This window comes from Symphalangus syndactylus, chromosome 5 (genome assembly GCF_028878055.3).
Source record: "Symphalangus syndactylus isolate Jambi chromosome 5, NHGRI_mSymSyn1-v2.1_pri, whole genome shotgun sequence".
Taxonomy (NCBI): Eukaryota; Metazoa; Chordata; class Mammalia; order Primates; family Hylobatidae; genus Symphalangus; species Symphalangus syndactylus.
Window position 1 is genome coordinate 41,058,027 of NC_072427.2, and position 16,999 is coordinate 41,075,025.

Genomic DNA, 16,999 nt, shown 5'->3' on the forward strand with positions numbered 1-16,999 from the left:
ACCCCTAACCCGCGACCTGGCTTTCCCTCCCTGTGAAGAGAGGGGTGGAACTAGAGGCTTATACCCTGCTCCAAGACCCTGCAGCCCAACAAAAGGCCCATTTTCCCTTTGTTAGTTACTCGGATGCCAAAGAGAAGGGCTCCCTCTTTTCATGCTTCCCCAGTCCAGCTGGGGCAGAATCATGAGGGCTGCAGAGGACGCTGCTGGGACAAGACCTCCTCTAGGGGGATCCTGTATCCCATGCCCATTACTGGCCTGCTGGGGGCAGCCTGTCTTCTGAGGGCTGTCTCCCACCAGCACAGTTAATTTGCTGCCGTTCCTGGGATGTGACAGCAACTTGAAGCAAAGCAATTAGGATGAAAAAGAGGCCCAGCTCCTTGAGGCCAAAGGAAAATAAACAGAGCAGCCCTGTGTGTATTCTGCCGCCAAGAGGAGCCATTCTTCAAGGGATGATTAGCATTTCTAATCCCAGCTTCCTCCCTTCCCTTGAAAGAAAAGTGACCGGTGAACAGCTGCTCTTCTCAGATCCCACTCTTCCCAAGGTGGACTGCAAACTTGACAGCTCGTCACCTCCACAGAAAAGTCTTCCCTGGCCACCTGCCACAGCCCTGCCAGAAATGATACTCCTGTCCTCTGAAATCTGAGAGCCTTTCTCTGTACGTCTCCTATGGAGTTTCCTTGATTGACTGATCAATTGATTAATGCATTCTTTCAACAAACATCCGTTGAGTGCCATTCATTCATTCAACAAATATTTCTTAAGTCCCTATTAAATAAATCATCTCTTAAGCTGCCTACTACGTTCTAGTCATTTTTCTGGGTCCTGATGAGAGAGCAGTGAACAAAACAGAAAAAAACCTCTGCCTTCGTGGAGCTCAAATTTTAGTAGGAGAAAACCAACAGCAAACAAGTGAAAAGACAGCATGGAAGATGATGCTAAAAGCTATGCAGAAAAATAAAACAGGAAAAGGGAGGAGAACATGTAGAGAAGGGGGAGGTAGATTTTAAGTAGGGAGGTTAGGAGAGCCTGTAGGATCGAAGTGACATCTGAGCCAAGACCTGCAGGAAGCGGGGTGGGGCTGAGGCAGTGCACAGGCAGAGGGACACCGGCCACACACCCTGAGCCCGGAGTGTGCCTGGTGCGTCTGAAGAGCAATGAGGCCAGAAAGGAGTGGCAGGAGATGAAGTCAGGGTGGGAGAGTCGGAAAGGACTTTGCCTTTCAGAGGGGGTGCACCATGCTCTGACGCATTTTGTTGAACTAGGATGGCTCTGGCTGCCCTGTGAGCACACTGAAGGGAAGCCAGCAAGGAAGTGGGTCCTGGGTGGAGGACAGGGGTGGGGCAGCTTCTCTGCCTCTGCCAGGTGGGCTATATAAACCAGATAGGATGATTTCCGGGAGAGGAAGGCTTGGGGTGCAGGACATCTGGAGTCAGGGGCAAGGAGAACGTTTGTGGAAGACTGGAGAGAACTCCAGAGAGTCGGGCTGCAGGGCTGTCACCAGGTTGAGAAAAATGATCCCTGCAGCTTTAAGCTGTGTGAGTGTAGGCCTCTCAGAAAGGACGGACTTCTCAGAGTAAACCTCTGGGCTGGGACAAAGAGATTTCAAACCCAGCCCTCTGAGCTCAGTAACTCCTGTTTCTGTAATTTGCCCAGCTGCACCTGGTTTGTGCCCCCCCACACCTTCATGCAATAGTCAAGCCGAGGTGCCGGGGAATGAGAGGCTGAGAATCCCAAGTCCTGAGTTCAAGTCCCTGCTCTTCCACTTAACTGCCTGTGTGACTCCAGGTGAGCCATTCTGGCTTTCTGCTGGTTTCCTCACAGGCACCCCAGGCACGGTCAACATCCCTGCTGAGGGTAGTGGGCAGTGGTGACACATGCTGACTGTGGGTGGAGCAAAGCCTTAACTGTGAGAACCTTTAGACAGAGAAGGTGGGCTGGGTTACAAAAGCTTCCCCACACTTCTCGAGACAACGGAGTATCAGTGAACGTGCAAATATTCCCCAGGGCCTAAACCAGTCATTATCTGGGCTGAACGGGGCTACTGGTCTCCCAGGTCTATCCTAAGGGAAGAGAACTAGTTAACTTTCCTATGGAAGAGGGAAGAGAAAGGGCTGAGTCCAAGGCAACAAACGAACTCCCAAAAGACGTGGGGATACATAGAGAAAGGCAAAACGGAGGGAGTGTTAAGGAGACCGTTGGAAACACCCTGTCCATCTCAGGATGTCAGCCAAGCAGACATGCAGCAAAGACAAGCCTATGGCCCTGGGTGCACAGCCAGGTTCTGCCACTTCCTAACGAGCCTCTTCTAATCACATGACCTTTGAACTTTTTTCCCTCCATTAGGCTGTGGGAGTAGGGGTGTTGCCAAACTATCTACCACTTAAAATTCTCAAAAGCTCAAGTAAGTCAACTGTGGGAAAGCTCTCTGTGAACACTGTGTTATTATTATGCACAAAAGGCATCTCAGAAAGGGCTGCCCTGGATGAAGGGAGGAACAACCAAATGCCAGGAGCCAGCAGGCTGGGGCTAAGCAGCCCCAAGTGCAGACAATGCTGTGGGATGAGAGAGACTATAAGCTGATGGATCATGACGTGGCAAGTCTCAGGTGTTCAGCACTGGTCAGGAGGAAGGAGGAAAATGCTCTGTACTGTTATGAAAAGTTTTCCGTAACTTGGAAGTAAGGCAAAAGGAGGATTATTTCCTTTCAATATTACTTTGGGACAATTTGAACAGAGAAGAGTTAATTTTCAAGGGGAATGTACCTTTGCCTTACAATTTACTATAGATTAGAGCCCAGACTTTGTGAAGTTACATGCTAACTTGTAGGCATATGCACAAATATGTACATGCATGTATGTAAAGATGCAAAGGATTTTTGTCCAGTAGAGAACCAAAAAAATTATGCCTTTGTCCTGTAAGGCATATACCTGTTTTGTCTCTAACTTAGCAAACTTATTTTAGTATGTCTCTTCCAACTAAATATACAAATCTGTCTCTCAAAAGCTCTTTTCAATCAGCTTTGCCATTCTTTTTGGTTCTCTTACAGGTGAGTTAAATAAATCTTTGATGTGTGATAAAAATTACACTTTGAGGCCAGGTACAGTGGTTCATGCCTGTAATCCCAGAACTTTTGGAGACCAAGCAGGAGGACTGCTTGAGCCCAGGAGTTCAAGGCCAGCCTGGGCACAGTGAGACTCCACCTCTACAAACAATTTTATAAAAATTGGCTGGGCGCAGTGGCTCATACCTGTAATCCCAGCACTTTGGGAGGCCGAGGTGGGCGATCACCTGAGGTCGGGAGTTCAAGACCACCCTGACCCACATGGAGAAACCCCATCTCTACTATAAATACAAAATTAGCCAGGCTTGGTGGCGCATGCCTATAATCCCAGCTACTTGGGAAGGCTGAGGCAGGAGAATCGCTTGAACCTGGAAGGTGGAGGTTGCGGTGAGCTGAGATCGTGCCATTGCACTCCAGCTTGGGCAACTAGAGTAAAACTGTCTCAAAAAAAATTTTTTTATAAAAATTAGCTAGGTGTGGTGGTGTGCACCTGTAGTCCCACCTACTCGGGAGGCTAAGGTAGGGAGGATCACCCGAGCCCAGGAGGTTAAGACTGCAGTAAGCCATGATTTTACCACTGTACTCCAGCCTGAGTGACAAAGCAAGACCCTGTGGGAAAAAAAAAAAAAAAAAGAATGGATTACACTTTGACAGAACTACAAGTGAGGAACTCTTGTTGCTATGCTGTGTGGCTTTGGGCCAGTGGGTCAGTTTCTGCCACAAGAAGAGGGTACCCAACTCCCAGGCCCAAGGTAGGTCTGGAGGGGGAAGACAGATGTGAAAGTACCTTGCACATCATTCACAAGATGCAAAAGTCAGGGTTTATTGTTGAGACTTATCAGGCTAGGCTACTCCAGGGCTGGAAGGTCCCAGGCTTCTGAGGGCAGCATTCTCCAGGCTTGGGACATAGGCCAGGAGAAAAGGCAGCTAGGTGCAGCCCTGGCGCGAGCCTCCATGCCCCGGAGGTGCCATGCCGACACTGCATTCTCCACTTCTGACAAGGCCAAGATTCCCCACGGGCCTCAGGTCCTGGGGGATGGAGACCAATCAGGGCCACCCAGAGAAGTCTTCCCAAGGCCATGGAGAGGCTGGAAAGGGCTGGGACAGGCATCTTCCCAGAAGCCAGAGCTGAGGATTTTGATGAAGTAACGAGAGTCCTCAACCAACAACAGAGGTCAGCACTAGGTTCCTAACTAGTGGCCTCTGTAGCCTGGGTTCTTTCAAGGCATCATCATTTTAATCACGGACAGGGAAGTCCCCCAGCTCACTTAACAGGATCTCTGCCCTTACAATCCGCATACGTGGTTGTGCACACACAATGATGTTACAGCCAGGGGTCCAATGAGCAATGCAGGCAGCCCAGGTCAGGAAAACGAAGAGCTGGGTGAGCCAGTGCTGCACAGAGGACGGTAGAGCACTGACAGGGAGAGGAGGAGACTAGGCATTCCAGCCCGGGGAATGGCAAAGGGCAGAATAGGACAGGAAGAGAATAAACCTATAGAATGTGGAGGAGGGGCTACAACTGAGAAAGACGAGGCAGGATTTGGCTCATACCTCGAGTGACCTGAAGTCATGTGGGTTCACAGTCCACTGCCCCTGTGGCGATGGCAAAAACAGGGTGGGCAAGGGCTTACACTTGGGTGCTCCCCTAAGGGTCCCAAAAAAGGAACGTGAAGAATCCTCTGGCCCCCACAGGTCTCACTCCAGGCTCAGCTCAGTCACTATCTGTTACAAGTTGGCCCAGTCTCACCCCTCTCTAGATGCCCCAACTACTGCTGCTCTGCTGGTATGGTTGGACTTGCAGAGACCCTCCCCATCTGCTCCAGCCTTCCCCAACCCTGCTTCTCTTCTGAGCTCTCAGCCTCCATGGGCTGAGCCTCCCCTTTCAGCAGCTAATAGTATCCTGCTCATCTCCTCCATAGAGTTTGCACACTCTCTTCTGGAGTTATATTTTTTTCCTCTTCCTATTTTCCCTTTGCCCTGATTTCTTCAGCGCTTTATTTTATTGTATGTGGTTTAAAATTTTTTTGCATGTTGCCTTCAACTCTGTGGATCAAGTGTGTGTAAACCTTTTTGTTGTCCTGTAACTGTTAAGATTTTTTTCTGGGTTATCCTCTAAGCTTCCTGGATCCCTGTGTGGCAACTACAGCTCTCATTAGGCATAACACTGTATTGGGCATACAGTAGGTGCCTAATTCTTGCCTACTACTGGCAGTTTGATTAACATCATTTAAGTCACTCCCAGCGATGCTCAATCACTAGCCCATTACATATAAGCCTGGATTATTCAAATCCCAACTCCCCCTACCCTGTTCAACTGACATTGTGACCCACCAGCTCTCAGCAGAGCCCAAGTGATTTGAGGGCGTCATCGCTGCTCCCTGAGCTTCTTGAACATGTCCACACCACCAGAAGGCACCAGACCTGGGTGTCTCAGTAGAAAGGGAAGTTGCCAGCTACTTCTAAGGCCGGCCTCACACACTCAGCCATAGCTCAGGGAGAAGTCACAGCGTCTCCTCCCTCCTAAAGCCAACCCAGAGGTCACAGTTCTGACGTTGTCGAGGCCACAGGCCCAGGAGCGCCAGGAGGTAGCCTTAGGAGAAAGGTCTGCAAGGAGCCGGGCCGTGGGAAGCCGGCTTTCTCCCTGAGCAGCCGCCAGGTGCCGCCCTCGATGGCGTAAAGCAGCGTGAACATGCGGTTGACCGTATAGACGGTGTCGCCGCGCACCACGGCCGTGAAGAGCGCTCCCTTGCTGTTGACGAACTGGCCAGGCAGCGCCGTCCACTGGCCCGTGGCCAGGTTGAGACAGTCGATGGCGCAGTGCAGGAAGTCGTCGGAAGGTCCGTTGCGCACCACGTAGAGGCTGTCGCGGTGGGCCACCATGCAGTGGCCATAGCTCTGCGGCCGCCGCAGCTCGGCCACTGGCAGCCACGCGTCGGTCCGCATCGCGTACTCCACCACGGCGGTGGTGTCGGCCGGCCGCCACAGGCACACGAAGAGGCGGCCACACGCCTGGGCGCAGGGCACGCCGGCGGCCGGCTGCGGCAGGTCGGCCACGAAACTCCAGCAGCCCGCGTCCGGGTCGTAGCGCTCCACGGAGCTGATAGGCGTCCTCTGGAACTCGCCGCCGATGGCGTAAAGGCGGCCGTCGAAGCCGGCCAGCGCTGTGTCATAGCGCGGCTGGTGCGGGCTGGGGAACTCGCGCCACGTGCCGCCGTCGGGGTCGTAGCAAAAGCCCAGCTCTACCACCTCCTTGCTGGCGCCGCGCACGCCCCCCACGATGTAAAGCTTGTTGCCCAGCGTGGCCACCCCGGCCAGCAACGTGCTGGCCTCCAGGGGCAGCGCGGCCAGCGTGCGCCACGCGTCCTCTTCCTCGTCCAGGTAGCACAGCGTGCGCGACGCGTCCTCCAGGAAGCCGGGCGCGGGTGTGTGCGTGCTCACGGCCACGTAGCTGCTGGGCCTCAGCGCCGCCACGTAGGCGCGGGCCTCGGGCAGCGCCAGCTCGGCCGCCAGCTCGCGCTGGCCGTCGCGGATGAAGAGCGCGGCACTGTGAAACACGTCGCGCAGGCCGAAGGCGGCAGCGGCGTCGCACAGCAATGCGCAGTTGTCCGACGTGAGGTTGTGCTCCAAAAACCGAGCCAGCGCCGGCGCCTGCAGGAAGGCGGCGCACTCCACGGCCTGCAGCAGCTCGTCCTCCGCCGCCAGCGCCGGCCGCTCGCCGCTCAGCACCTGCAGCGTGGCGCGGAAGCCGCCCGCACTCAGAACGCCCAAGCGCACCTCTGCCGCGCGCGCCTCCCGCATGCCGGAGCGGAAGAGGCCGCGGAAGAAGCCGCAGTGCTCCACCAGCAGGGCGCGGTCGGCTTGGAAGAGCTGGCCGCCCACCCACACCTGCACCGGGGTGTCGGGACCCCGTGGCATGGCGAGCTGGCGGGGCGGAGGCCGCCGGTGGGGCCTTGGGTTCGCTGGCCACCGACTCTGGGGCTGCCCCGGAGCGAAAAACTTCCCTGGGGGCTATAAATATCTCTCCCTGGCTAAAGATAGTACGGCTCATGTGATGTGGTGGCCCGCAGGCTGTATGGCTGCGGGCCCGAAGGGCATCTGGAGACCTGTGTGGTCACTCATTTCCTTAGAAGAAATGGTAATAATGGTGACCATATACCGTGCACCCGCAGCATGCGGGCGCACTGAGGGCTGCTAGGGAGATACCCATTTCACCTGCATCTTTCCAGCTGTGTGCACCCGTGCGAATGTCCTAACTGTTCCTCATATTCCAAATGGGGCCAGTAGGCCAGGAACGGTGGCTCACTCCTGTAATCCCAGCACTTTGGGAGGCCGAGAATGGTGGATCACCTGAGGTCAGGAGTTCGAGACCAGCCTGGCCGACATGGGGAAACCCCGTCTCTATTAAAAATACAAAAAAATTAGCCAGGCGTGGTGGCACGTGCCTGTAATACCAGCTACTTATGAGGCTGAGGCACGAGAATAGCTTGAACTCGGGAGGCTGAAGTTGCAGTGAGCCAAGCTCGTGCCATTGCACTCCAGCCTGGGCAACAGAGTGAGGCTCTGTCTTAAAAAAATAATAATAATAATTAAAAAATAAAATGGGGCCAATAATAACACCTATTTCACAGTCTTGGGACAGTATCTGAAATATCCTGGTTGAGGCTGAGTTTAGGTAACTTGTTCAGGGTTAGGAAGAAGCTGAGACAGAATGAATACCCAGCTAGGAAGAAGCTGAGACAGAATGAATACCCAGCTCACCCCTTCAGCTCAGAGGAGTGGGACAGGCAGGTTGGAGAACAAGGCAGAAATGGAGCAAATACATTGGGCCAGGCTGGGGTCCAGGACCACGGTTTTAATTTGGCTTGGGCTTCTGACTCTGAGGCAGTCCAATCTCTTTTTGAGTCTCAGTTTTCTTCTCTGAAAAATGGGAAAGGTAGCAACCCTGCCTTGCAGATGAGCATCCCATAAAGCCCCTGACTTGGGATGGGAATGAGAATTCCACACTTGCTGTGAGGCTCCAGATCCTGGGAAAAGGAATTGGGGCTGCCTAGGGGATCATATGCCTGTGGATGGGAAGAAGGGCTTCCTGAAATAATAATAGCTAACACTTTAATTGCATTATGTGTCAGGCACTGTTGTAAGCACTTTATACTAACTCCTCACAACAATCCTAGGAGTAGATACTATTATTTCTCCCCCCCATGGATATTATCCATTTATTGCTTATAGCAACACTATGAATTAGAAATTATTAATGGCCTTATTTCATATATGAAGAGACTGAAGCACCGAGAGGTTTAGTTACATAGCCAGAGAGTGGCAGACCTAGGCCTGGAATGCAGCCAGCCTGATTCTAAAGCAGGGGTCCCCAACCCTGGGGCCACAGACCTTAGGAACCAGGCCACGCAGCCGGAGGTGAGTGGTGAGCAAGCAAAGCTTCATCTGTATTTACAGCCGCTCCCCATCCTCATTACTGCCTGAGCGCCGCCTCCTGTCAGATCAGTGGCAGCAGCATTCGATTCTCATTGGAGGGCGAACCCTATTGTGAACTGTGTGTGGGAGGGATTTAGGTTGCCTGCTCCTTATGAGAATCTAATGCCTGATGATCTGTCACTGTCTCCTGTCACCTCCAGATGGGACTGTTTGGTTGCAGGAGAACAAGCTCAGGACACCCATTGATTCTACATTATGGCAAGTTGTATAAGTATTTCATTATATGTTATAATAATAATAGAAATAAAATGCACAATAAATGTAATACGCTTGAATCATTCCAAAACCATCTCCCCTCCGCCATCTGTGGAAAACCTGTCTTTTACGAAACCAATCCCTGGTGCCAAAAAGGTTGGGGACCGCTAGAGGGTATGCCCATACCACTGTGTTTTTTTGTTGTTGGTTTTTGTTTGTTTGGTTCGTTGGTTTGGGGTTTTTTTGTTTGTGTGTTTTTGAGACGGAGTCTCACTCTATCACTCAGAGTGACAGAGTAACCCACATCCGGTTAATTTTTGTATATTTAGTAGAGACGGGGTTTCACCTTGTTGGCCAGGCTGGTCTTGAACTCTTGACCTCAAGTGATCCACTCAACTCGGCCTCCCAAAGTGCTGGGCCATACCACTGTGCTGTGATGCCTCTCTGTGCTACAAATGCTGGGCAGTCACCTTGTGTCAGGAGGGCATAGTTGAAAGGCACCTCAGGCTCATATGGTTCAATCCTGTCACTTGCAGTGGAGGGAAGTGCTCAGGGTCTTGTAGCTTGAGGCAGACGGCCTCAGGCCTTCTGCTGCCCACTCCATAGCACTTTTCCCACTACACAGAACTTTTCTGGGTGACCAGCTAAAACTATGGGTCCCAAAATGGAGCTTGGGATGGAATGGAGCTTAATAATTATCTCTTCCTGCCACCTTATTCTAAGGTGAGGAAACTGAGGCCCAGATGCGTAAAATGGTATCTGCCATTTAGATGTTTAGCTGCCCCATCCTTACCTGCAGGCCTTCTTAGGGAGGATGAGTGGCTCACAATGACCAAGTAGAAGGTGGGAAGAGGCAGGGGAACTTCTCTCCCCCTTAGGATACATATGCATAGATCCTCACGTATGAATGTGCAGAGCCAACAGGAATGTGCCTCCCCTGCTAGGGAACTCCCATCCAGTGCACTCCATCAAAGCAGTGATGGGCTGTGGGGACCACTTGTGTGAGCCTGGGAAGCCAGAGGCCTGGAGGAGGCAGCCAGAAATATCTCTGACTCTCTGCCCCAGGGACCAGACAGGAAGAGGACGAGGAGATGGGGGGATGGGTGGGCAGGAGTCCCCACAAATACTATCCCAGGCCCTCTGCCAGCTTCTTTCTTTCCCCAAGGCCAGATATTGGCTGAATGGTCTGGGATGTCCAGGCAGCAGGCATGACAGTCCCAATCTTGGGGACCAGTGGGCTCTCAGTGCTGGGTCTTGACTGTGTCCTTGCTGGTGGCCTTAGTGGTAGGGAAAGAGTGTCTGACTATTCCCATTTCACAGATGAGGAAAGAAAGGCTTAAAAATGAGCTGGGCTTTTCCTTGGTTATGAATGGGGATGTGAGGCTGAATCGAACCCTGCCCACTGACCCCAGCTGTCACTCCTCACCTGCACTAGCCTTGTCTCAGGGCAGGGAAACAGTTGACTTCTGCTGGGGGCAGGGCTGGAGAAGGGCTGACTCCCAGGGGGCCACGGCTGCTGCATAGTCCCGGGACTACAGTGCCCTCCCAAATGGCCTGTTCTAGACACCTAATAACTGGCAGACACAACCAGATGGAACCATTGCCAGGTCCTCTCCTGAGAGCAGGAGGAGGAGGGAGTGCAAACCCCTCCTGGCTGAAGTTTGCTCTTGGCTTGATTTTTTCCAAGTCCAGCCCTGCCTTGAGTGGGCTGGGGCTCGGGCACCCACCCAGTTTCCACCTCCAGCAGCCAGACAGTGGGGAGAGGGTCATCCAAGGTGGGAGGTCATGTTTTCCCGAGGCTTGGCTGAGGATCTGCCCTTTGGTCCCGCCCCCAAGGCCCCAGTGGGGTGTTGCCTGCAGCTGGGGAGAGTTTCCTCCTCCTGGACACTGAGTGTCCCTCTGGGATTTGGAGAAGACAAGGAACTATCCCGGCTGTGGGCAGCCCACAGAGTTCCCAGGCCCTGCTCGACCCCACACCAACCTCCCTCTCCACTCTGCATCCCCCACACTGTGTGAGGTTGGGGATGGGGGCAAAGAAAGGAGAAAGGAGCCTGCCTCAGACTCTGAGCCTTTCTAGAGCGCAGACCCAGTGTTGTTCATGCCTGTATTCACAACGACGGGCACACAGTAGGCGTCTGTTAAGTAGACTCTCTGGGGCGCTAACCTGTGGGAGTCTCCAGTCTGATAGAGAAGATATAACCCTTGCCCTGGGAGACACCCCCACTCTGAAGTCTGATCGGAACGCCCTGGCCCTTGCCACTTATGCACATAGATGTTTCTGCACATAGGGTAGTGAGTGGCTTGTACTGCCTGGACCTGGAGGAGGAAGAGCACTGGACTGGGAGTCGGGATTCCTGCCTAGGCTGTGATGCTGGTGCCACCACTGACTTACAAAAGCTACCCAAACTCTTCAGGCTACAGTGCTTCATCTGTAAAGTGGAATTTGAATCTGCCTTCAAGGTTCTGTTCCCCTTTGACATCTGAATTTATCATTCAACAACCACAGAAGTGGTTGTCATGTTGTGCCTCCAGAAGAGGTAACCACATCACGAAAGGGTACCAAAAGCTTAGCTTTATATGAAAGGGCTCCTGGGGGTTGGGTGGCAAGGGTAGGTCCTGCCATCAGAAAAACCTCACAGGCCCTACGTGTCTAGACCTATATTTGCTCCAGTCGTTCACTCCAGAGATAATCTATTAAGCACCTGCTGCATGCCCACTGCTGGGCCTGGTGCCACATCCTCTAGATTTTGAGTGCCCAGGGGCCTCCTATGAGACCCTTGATGGGGGTTGGGGGTAGAGGGTAAGGAGAGTTGGGTTACCTGCCCTAGCAGAATAACCTCTCTCTTGATCTGAAGTGTACAAACTTCTGGTCACTAAATGGTTATGACTTCTTTGTAGGTGGATGAGAAATGTGTGCTATTTATATCCAGAGGAGTAGACAGAACTAACCTCCACTTCCTTGGGCCATGGGCCAAGCTCTGGATAGGACACATGCTATCTAATATACTTATTGATAATGTCCCTGTTTTATTTTATTTTGAGACAAGGTCTCACTCTGTCACCCAGGCAGGAGTGCAGTGGCACAAATACAGCTTATTGCAGCCTCCACTTCCTGGGCTGAAGCTATCTTCCCACCTCGGCCTCCCATGTAGCCGGACTATAGGTGCATGCCACCATGCCCAGCTAATTTTTTTATATGCTTTTGTAGAGACAGGGTTTCACCATGTTGCCCAGGTTTGTCCCTATTTTAAAGATGAGGAACTGAGGCCCGGAAGGGCAAAGTAGCTTATTCCAGGGTCTGACAGTAGCAGCCCCTGGGTGAGGAAACTGGGGATGGAGAAAGGGACAGGTCGCAGCCATGAGGTGGGCACTGTTTTCCTCCCAAGCCTCAGAGAAGGGGCAGACTTTGAGCAATGAGCTGTCACAGTTGAGGGCCCCAGTAACCAGGTGGCCACCAGCTCAAATAATCTCTGAACTGGAAGAAAATTAAGGGTTATTTTACTGCAACATGCAAGTCATGAAGGAGTCTCCTCTATAACACTTCCTTGAAGTGGTCACCCCCTTGGTTGCTGCCAGTGTCAGGGGAGAGGGGTTGAGTTCCACCAAAGACAGTCCCTTTTAACTATGGACAGTCAGATGGTTACAGAGTTCACCCTCAGACTGAGCTAGAATCTTGCAGCTCCCATCTCCTGGTCGGTCAAGTTTTAAAGATGAAACTGAGACCAGATAGAGGTCAAGTAACCTCCCAGCATCACACAAGCTGAGAAGTAGCAGAGCTTAAGTTTTCACGCAGTTGGGCCCGTGCAGGCCCACAGTTAGCGCTGTCTCCAGCAGTTGTCCATTGAGATTGGTTCTATCCCCACAGGCCCCATCTGGAACCAGTCTGTCTTCACAGAACGGGGCCAGCCCAGGGATGTGACTGGAACTTGGCTCCCACTTTCTCAACTCCTACAACTCAAAGGAAAACCCTTGGCCATTAGCTGTGTGACTAATTCTGGCCTGAGAGTGTAATCTAAACAAATTCCACCCGCTACCTTAATAACACAGCTGGTTTACCATGATCTCCACAAAACACAACTAGGCTGAGTTGATATTCATGTCCTGGCCAGGAAAATAATTGTTCTTCACTGAAGAGTCGTTATTACCGTCCAGCTCTGACCCTGGGCCCTGCCTGCCCACCTGGTTTTCCGTGGTTCCTCTGTGGGTGGGTGGGTAGATGAGTTAACCATCTGGGGGAAGGGGAAGGAGAAGGGCTGCCGTGAGAGGTCTTTGAGGCCCCCATGCCTTTCCCCGCTCTAACCTGGAGTGTACTCCAGAAAAGATGCCTCGCAGGGTTCTAGAATGTACGCAGGCCTGGAGCCCAGGGCTGATTCTGTCACTCTCTATTTTGCCTCATTTTCCCCTTCCTTTAGTAGTTATAGATGGGGACACCGAAGCCCAAAGAAGCAAGGTGACTTGCCCCAGATCACTCTAGGGCAGGAGCTAGCACTAGATCCTAAGTGTCCAGGTTCGTGGTGTGGGCCCTTTGCCCTGTCTTTGGTATGACCAGATTTACCCTGAGTCCCAAGGGGAATGACCAGGTGACCCCTGCCAGGCTCACCACCAATCCCAGAATTGCTGTAGGCAAGAGGCAGTGCCAGGTTTTAGAACAAACACTCCATTTACACAACAAGCCACAAACACATGCAACTCATTAGCTCCCATTAGGGAGAGACAGTAATTCAGAATGGATTAGGTTTCTTGAAGCTGAACCCATATTGGCCCTGAAATCTTAGTAAGGGGTTCTCTCCGCCCCGCCCCCCTCTCAGAAGCCTGGATTCTGAATGGGTTCTGCAGTGAGGCCTCTGGAGTCTCCACAGCAAAGGGCAGAATAATGTGACTGGGGATATAGAGTGCCAAGGCTGAGCTAAAGAAAGGGCAAGGCTTGGAATTAAACCCAGGAAGCTTCCTGGAGGAGGAGGCGGGGCTGGCTTGGTAGAACAAAGGGAGGAGTGGATTTTCTTGCTGGTGAAAAGAGATTGAGTGGGAGGTTCAGGGAAGAGTGCAAACATCCTTCCCCCTCTCCCCCTAGCCCTGGGGCTCCCTCTCTCTGCTCCTTCCCGGCCGGGTCTGGGGGCGCTCGGGAGGGTGACGGGCCGGGTCCTAGAGGCCCAGCCCGGCGGAGGGGGCGCGGCCGGCAGGAGCTCCCTCCCTGCTCCAGGAGCCGGCCGAGCGCGCCCCGCGGGGGGCTCCGCAGCCCTTACAAGGAGTTTGGTGGTGCTTGGGGTGGCCCCGCCCGCCAGGCTCCACCGGCCCCTCCTCCCCGCGGGGTGGCAGCCCGCTGGACGCGGGGCCGAGGGCACGGACGCCGACGGGTCCGGGGCCGCGCGCTCCAGGGAAGCCTGCATCCCGCTCCCCTGGGCCCCGACGGGCGGGCGCATTGCGCGTGGCCCACCGGCCGCAGACCTGCGTGGCCGTCCAGGGCGTCGCCATGTCCTCGGTGTTTGGAAAACCCCGCGCGGGCAGCGGGCCTCAGAGCGCGCCCCTCGAGGTCAACCTGGCCATCTTGGGGCGCCGCGGGGCTGGGAAGTCTGGTGAGTGGCGCGGGGGGAACCTGAGCCGCCAGGTGCGGAGCTGGGCGTGGGTGGGGGGACAGTGCGCCGTGCTCTTGGGGGCAGGTTCTTCCACTGGCTTGGGGGAGCTTCCTTCACCCAGGAGGGTCGCACAAGACACCGTGATTTTTTTTGCCTCAGTTTCCCTGTTGCCGGGCTTTCTCTTCTCTTGGCTTTGTACTCAGCTCCACCATCTCTGTCTTCTGTTCCCTGCCTGCCTCTTCCCTTTGTGTCTTCCCACTGTCTCTGTCCTCTGCATCAGTGACCTCTGCTGTCTCTCCCCTCTCTCTTACTCTGTGTCTCGGAGTCCTTTACTGGTCGGTCTCCCCTGCCACCAACCTTCCAACCCCTACCCCTATGACCTACCCTGGGGCCAGCAGTCAGTCTTGGCGACTGGCTCCAAAGGGACCTGTTGGGCACTGATCCCCCCAACCCAAGGCGCCTCTTTGAGCTTAGTCGCAGCCTTGCTACTCCCTGATTAGGCTTGGGGGAAGACTTCCCGTCCAACTCCTCCCCCTCCACACCCCCTCCCCGTAGAAGGGAGCTGGTGAAGTCACTAGCTGTTGAGATTTTTCAGGGAAGGTCCACTCCCCCACTCCCACCCCGATTCCCTGGGATTCTGGGACAAGTTGTGCATTCTTATCAAATGTGTTTGTTTCAAGCCAGACCCCTCTCAACTTTCTGGAAACACATTGGGTTATGGTTCCAGGTGCATGGGATTGTCCTTGATGAGCCAAGATCTTGGGCTTCCATTAAGATAATTTGTGTCAACACTGAACTATGCCACTCCTGGCTGGCTGAAGGAGGGAGGGCAGAGGGGGTCCTCCACTGGCTGTTTTTCCAGTTTTAGACATTAGTGATGGCCAACCCAAGCTCAGCTGGCTGTGGGTTTCCTCCCCAGAGTGTTCTGTGAGACTCACTGGGGGCCTACTCTCTGATTTTGAAGCCAGCCCCACCCCCAGAGAGGGGACTCTGAATCTGTTTTCCTACAGAAGGGATTACCCTCTTCCTTTGAAAGATTTGCCCTTTGAAAATCAGATTGTTATCCGTAGCTCTGTAACTGGTACCGTTTAGCCAGTGACTACATAAAAGAAAGAATTTAACTTTTAAAATATGTATTGCCTGGGTATTAGTTTGTAAACTGACACTGTTAGGAATCCTAGGAAAGAATTTTAAGGATTTTATTCACAATGTCACTTTTTTTTTTTTTAAGACAGTGTCTCTGTCACTCAGGCTGGAGTACAGTGGTGTGATCATGACTCACTATAGCCTCAAACTCCTGGGCTCAAGCGATCTTCCCTCTCAGCCTCCTGAGTAGCTAGGACTACAGGCATGCCAGCATGCCTGGTTAATTTTTCAATTTTTTTAGAGATACAGTCTCACTGCATTGCCCAGGCTGGTCTCAATCCCAAAGCACTGGAATTACAGGCATCACATTACTTTTCTTTCTTTCTTTCTCTTTGTTTCTTTCTCTTTTCTTCCTACCTTTTTCTCTTTCTCTTTTCCCTCCCTGCATCCCTCCCATCCCTCTCTTCCTCTTTCTTTTCTTTTTCTTTCTTTCTTCTTTCTTTCTCTCTCTTCTTTCTTTGTCTTTCTTTCTTTTCTTCTCTCTCTTCTCTACTCTCTTTTCTTTCTTTCCAAACAAGCAGTAGTGAACATTACTTTTTGAGGGTCCAGTATAGTAGTTGGCTGGTCCTTGCTTTATGTGGCTACACTCTGAACCAAAGAGAGCTTAATTCTTGAGTTTTACATTCTGCCGAGATACCCGTGATGAGTGTAGAGGCCCCAGAGAAAGCCAAGACTTGCGATGTGGGAGACCAGGACCAGAATGTGTTTCTACGGGACACAGACCTCACCTGGACCTTACCTGGAAAGCCCAGGCGCTTGGGGATTTATACCCTTCCCAAAGATCAACCACTGCAATCAACTCTGCTTGTCCTGTGTTTTTGGCTTGTAGCCAAAGCCTGGAATAAATAGCCCCACACTTCAGAATCTCTGTGACTTGTCCGGGGTGGGCGACACCTCCCTTCAGTTGAGGTTTCACTAGGCTGACTCTAGGGTAATGGTGGCATGGGTCCTGACCCCTGAGTTCATACCTTCACAAACACCCCTTAGGCTCGCCACTCATTGCTTTCCTTGCCATTAAAAAAAAATTCCCAGGGTGCAATTAGAGGCACTTGGCCCCCCCATAGTTCTGGTTTCCTTCTGAGCCTCTCAAACCAATTCCTCAGTTCCCTAGCTTCGTTCTCTGGGAGAGCTGAGCTTGGTGTCAGCCGGGGATGACAGGGGTTAGATAAGGCCTCCCTAAAACGAGGGGCCAGCGGCTAGATTTGGCCGCGGAGATGGAGCCAACTTCTTTCTGCTTCTTGCAGCCCTGACCGTGAAGTTTCTGACCAAGAGGTTTATCAGTGAATATGACCCCAACTTGGGTAAGAAACTACTCCCCGTACCTTCCGCTGCCTGCGCCCCACCTGGAGTGCTCCCCTGGGACCTACCCCGTGGGTGGGCACTGACCAGGACTGCATGTCTGGGGACAGAAGAGAGAAGCCGCCAGGATGACCCAGCCCATGGGGGAAAATGTTTAAAGTGTCAGAAATACCCCTTCCACAGCCCATCCCAGACAACTGGGGGGTGGCCTAATTCACAGAACTAAGA

General features: G+C 52.9%; 3 protein-coding genes and 1 long non-coding RNA gene across 6 annotated transcripts in view; 2 read left to right on the forward strand and 2 right to left on the reverse strand.

Moving 5' to 3' along the window:
- UBAP1L (ubiquitin associated protein 1 like) overlaps nucleotides 1-543 on the forward strand; it is a 24,251-nt gene extending 23,708 nt beyond the window's left edge. The window contains exon 6 of the transcript XR_010120703.1: nucleotides 494-543. The gene's annotated coding sequence lies outside the window, so the exon portion shown is untranslated. The remainder of the gene's footprint in view (nucleotides 1-493) is intronic.
- The window catches only part of LOC129482396 (uncharacterized), a 24,485-nt gene that overhangs the window by 5,379 nt on the left and 2,107 nt on the right, over nucleotides 1-16,999 (reverse strand). The window lies entirely within an intron of this gene.
- KBTBD13 (kelch repeat and BTB domain containing 13) lies at nucleotides 5,011-7,049 on the reverse strand. Its single transcript, XM_055278142.2, has one exon. It carries the CDS (start codon nucleotides 6,978-6,980, stop codon nucleotides 5,604-5,606), a length of 1,377 nt encoding a protein of 458 aa, XP_055134117.1. The 5' UTR covers nucleotides 6,981-7,049; the 3' UTR covers nucleotides 5,011-5,603.
- The window catches only part of RASL12 (RAS like family 12), a 14,763-nt gene continuing 11,516 nt past the window's right edge, over nucleotides 13,753-16,999 (forward strand). The window contains exons 1-2 of one of the 3 annotated variants that reach the window (XM_063638986.1): nucleotides 13,755-14,326; nucleotides 16,717-16,773. In XM_063638986.1, coding sequence (XP_063495056.1) covers nucleotides 14,224-14,326; nucleotides 16,717-16,773 — 160 coding nt within the window. In that variant the 5' untranslated portion in view covers nucleotides 13,755-14,223. Of the gene's footprint in view, nucleotides 14,327-16,716; nucleotides 16,774-16,999 lie in introns of all 3 variants that reach the window. The other 2 variants (XM_055278155.2, XM_055278156.2) reach the window with 2 other exon arrangements.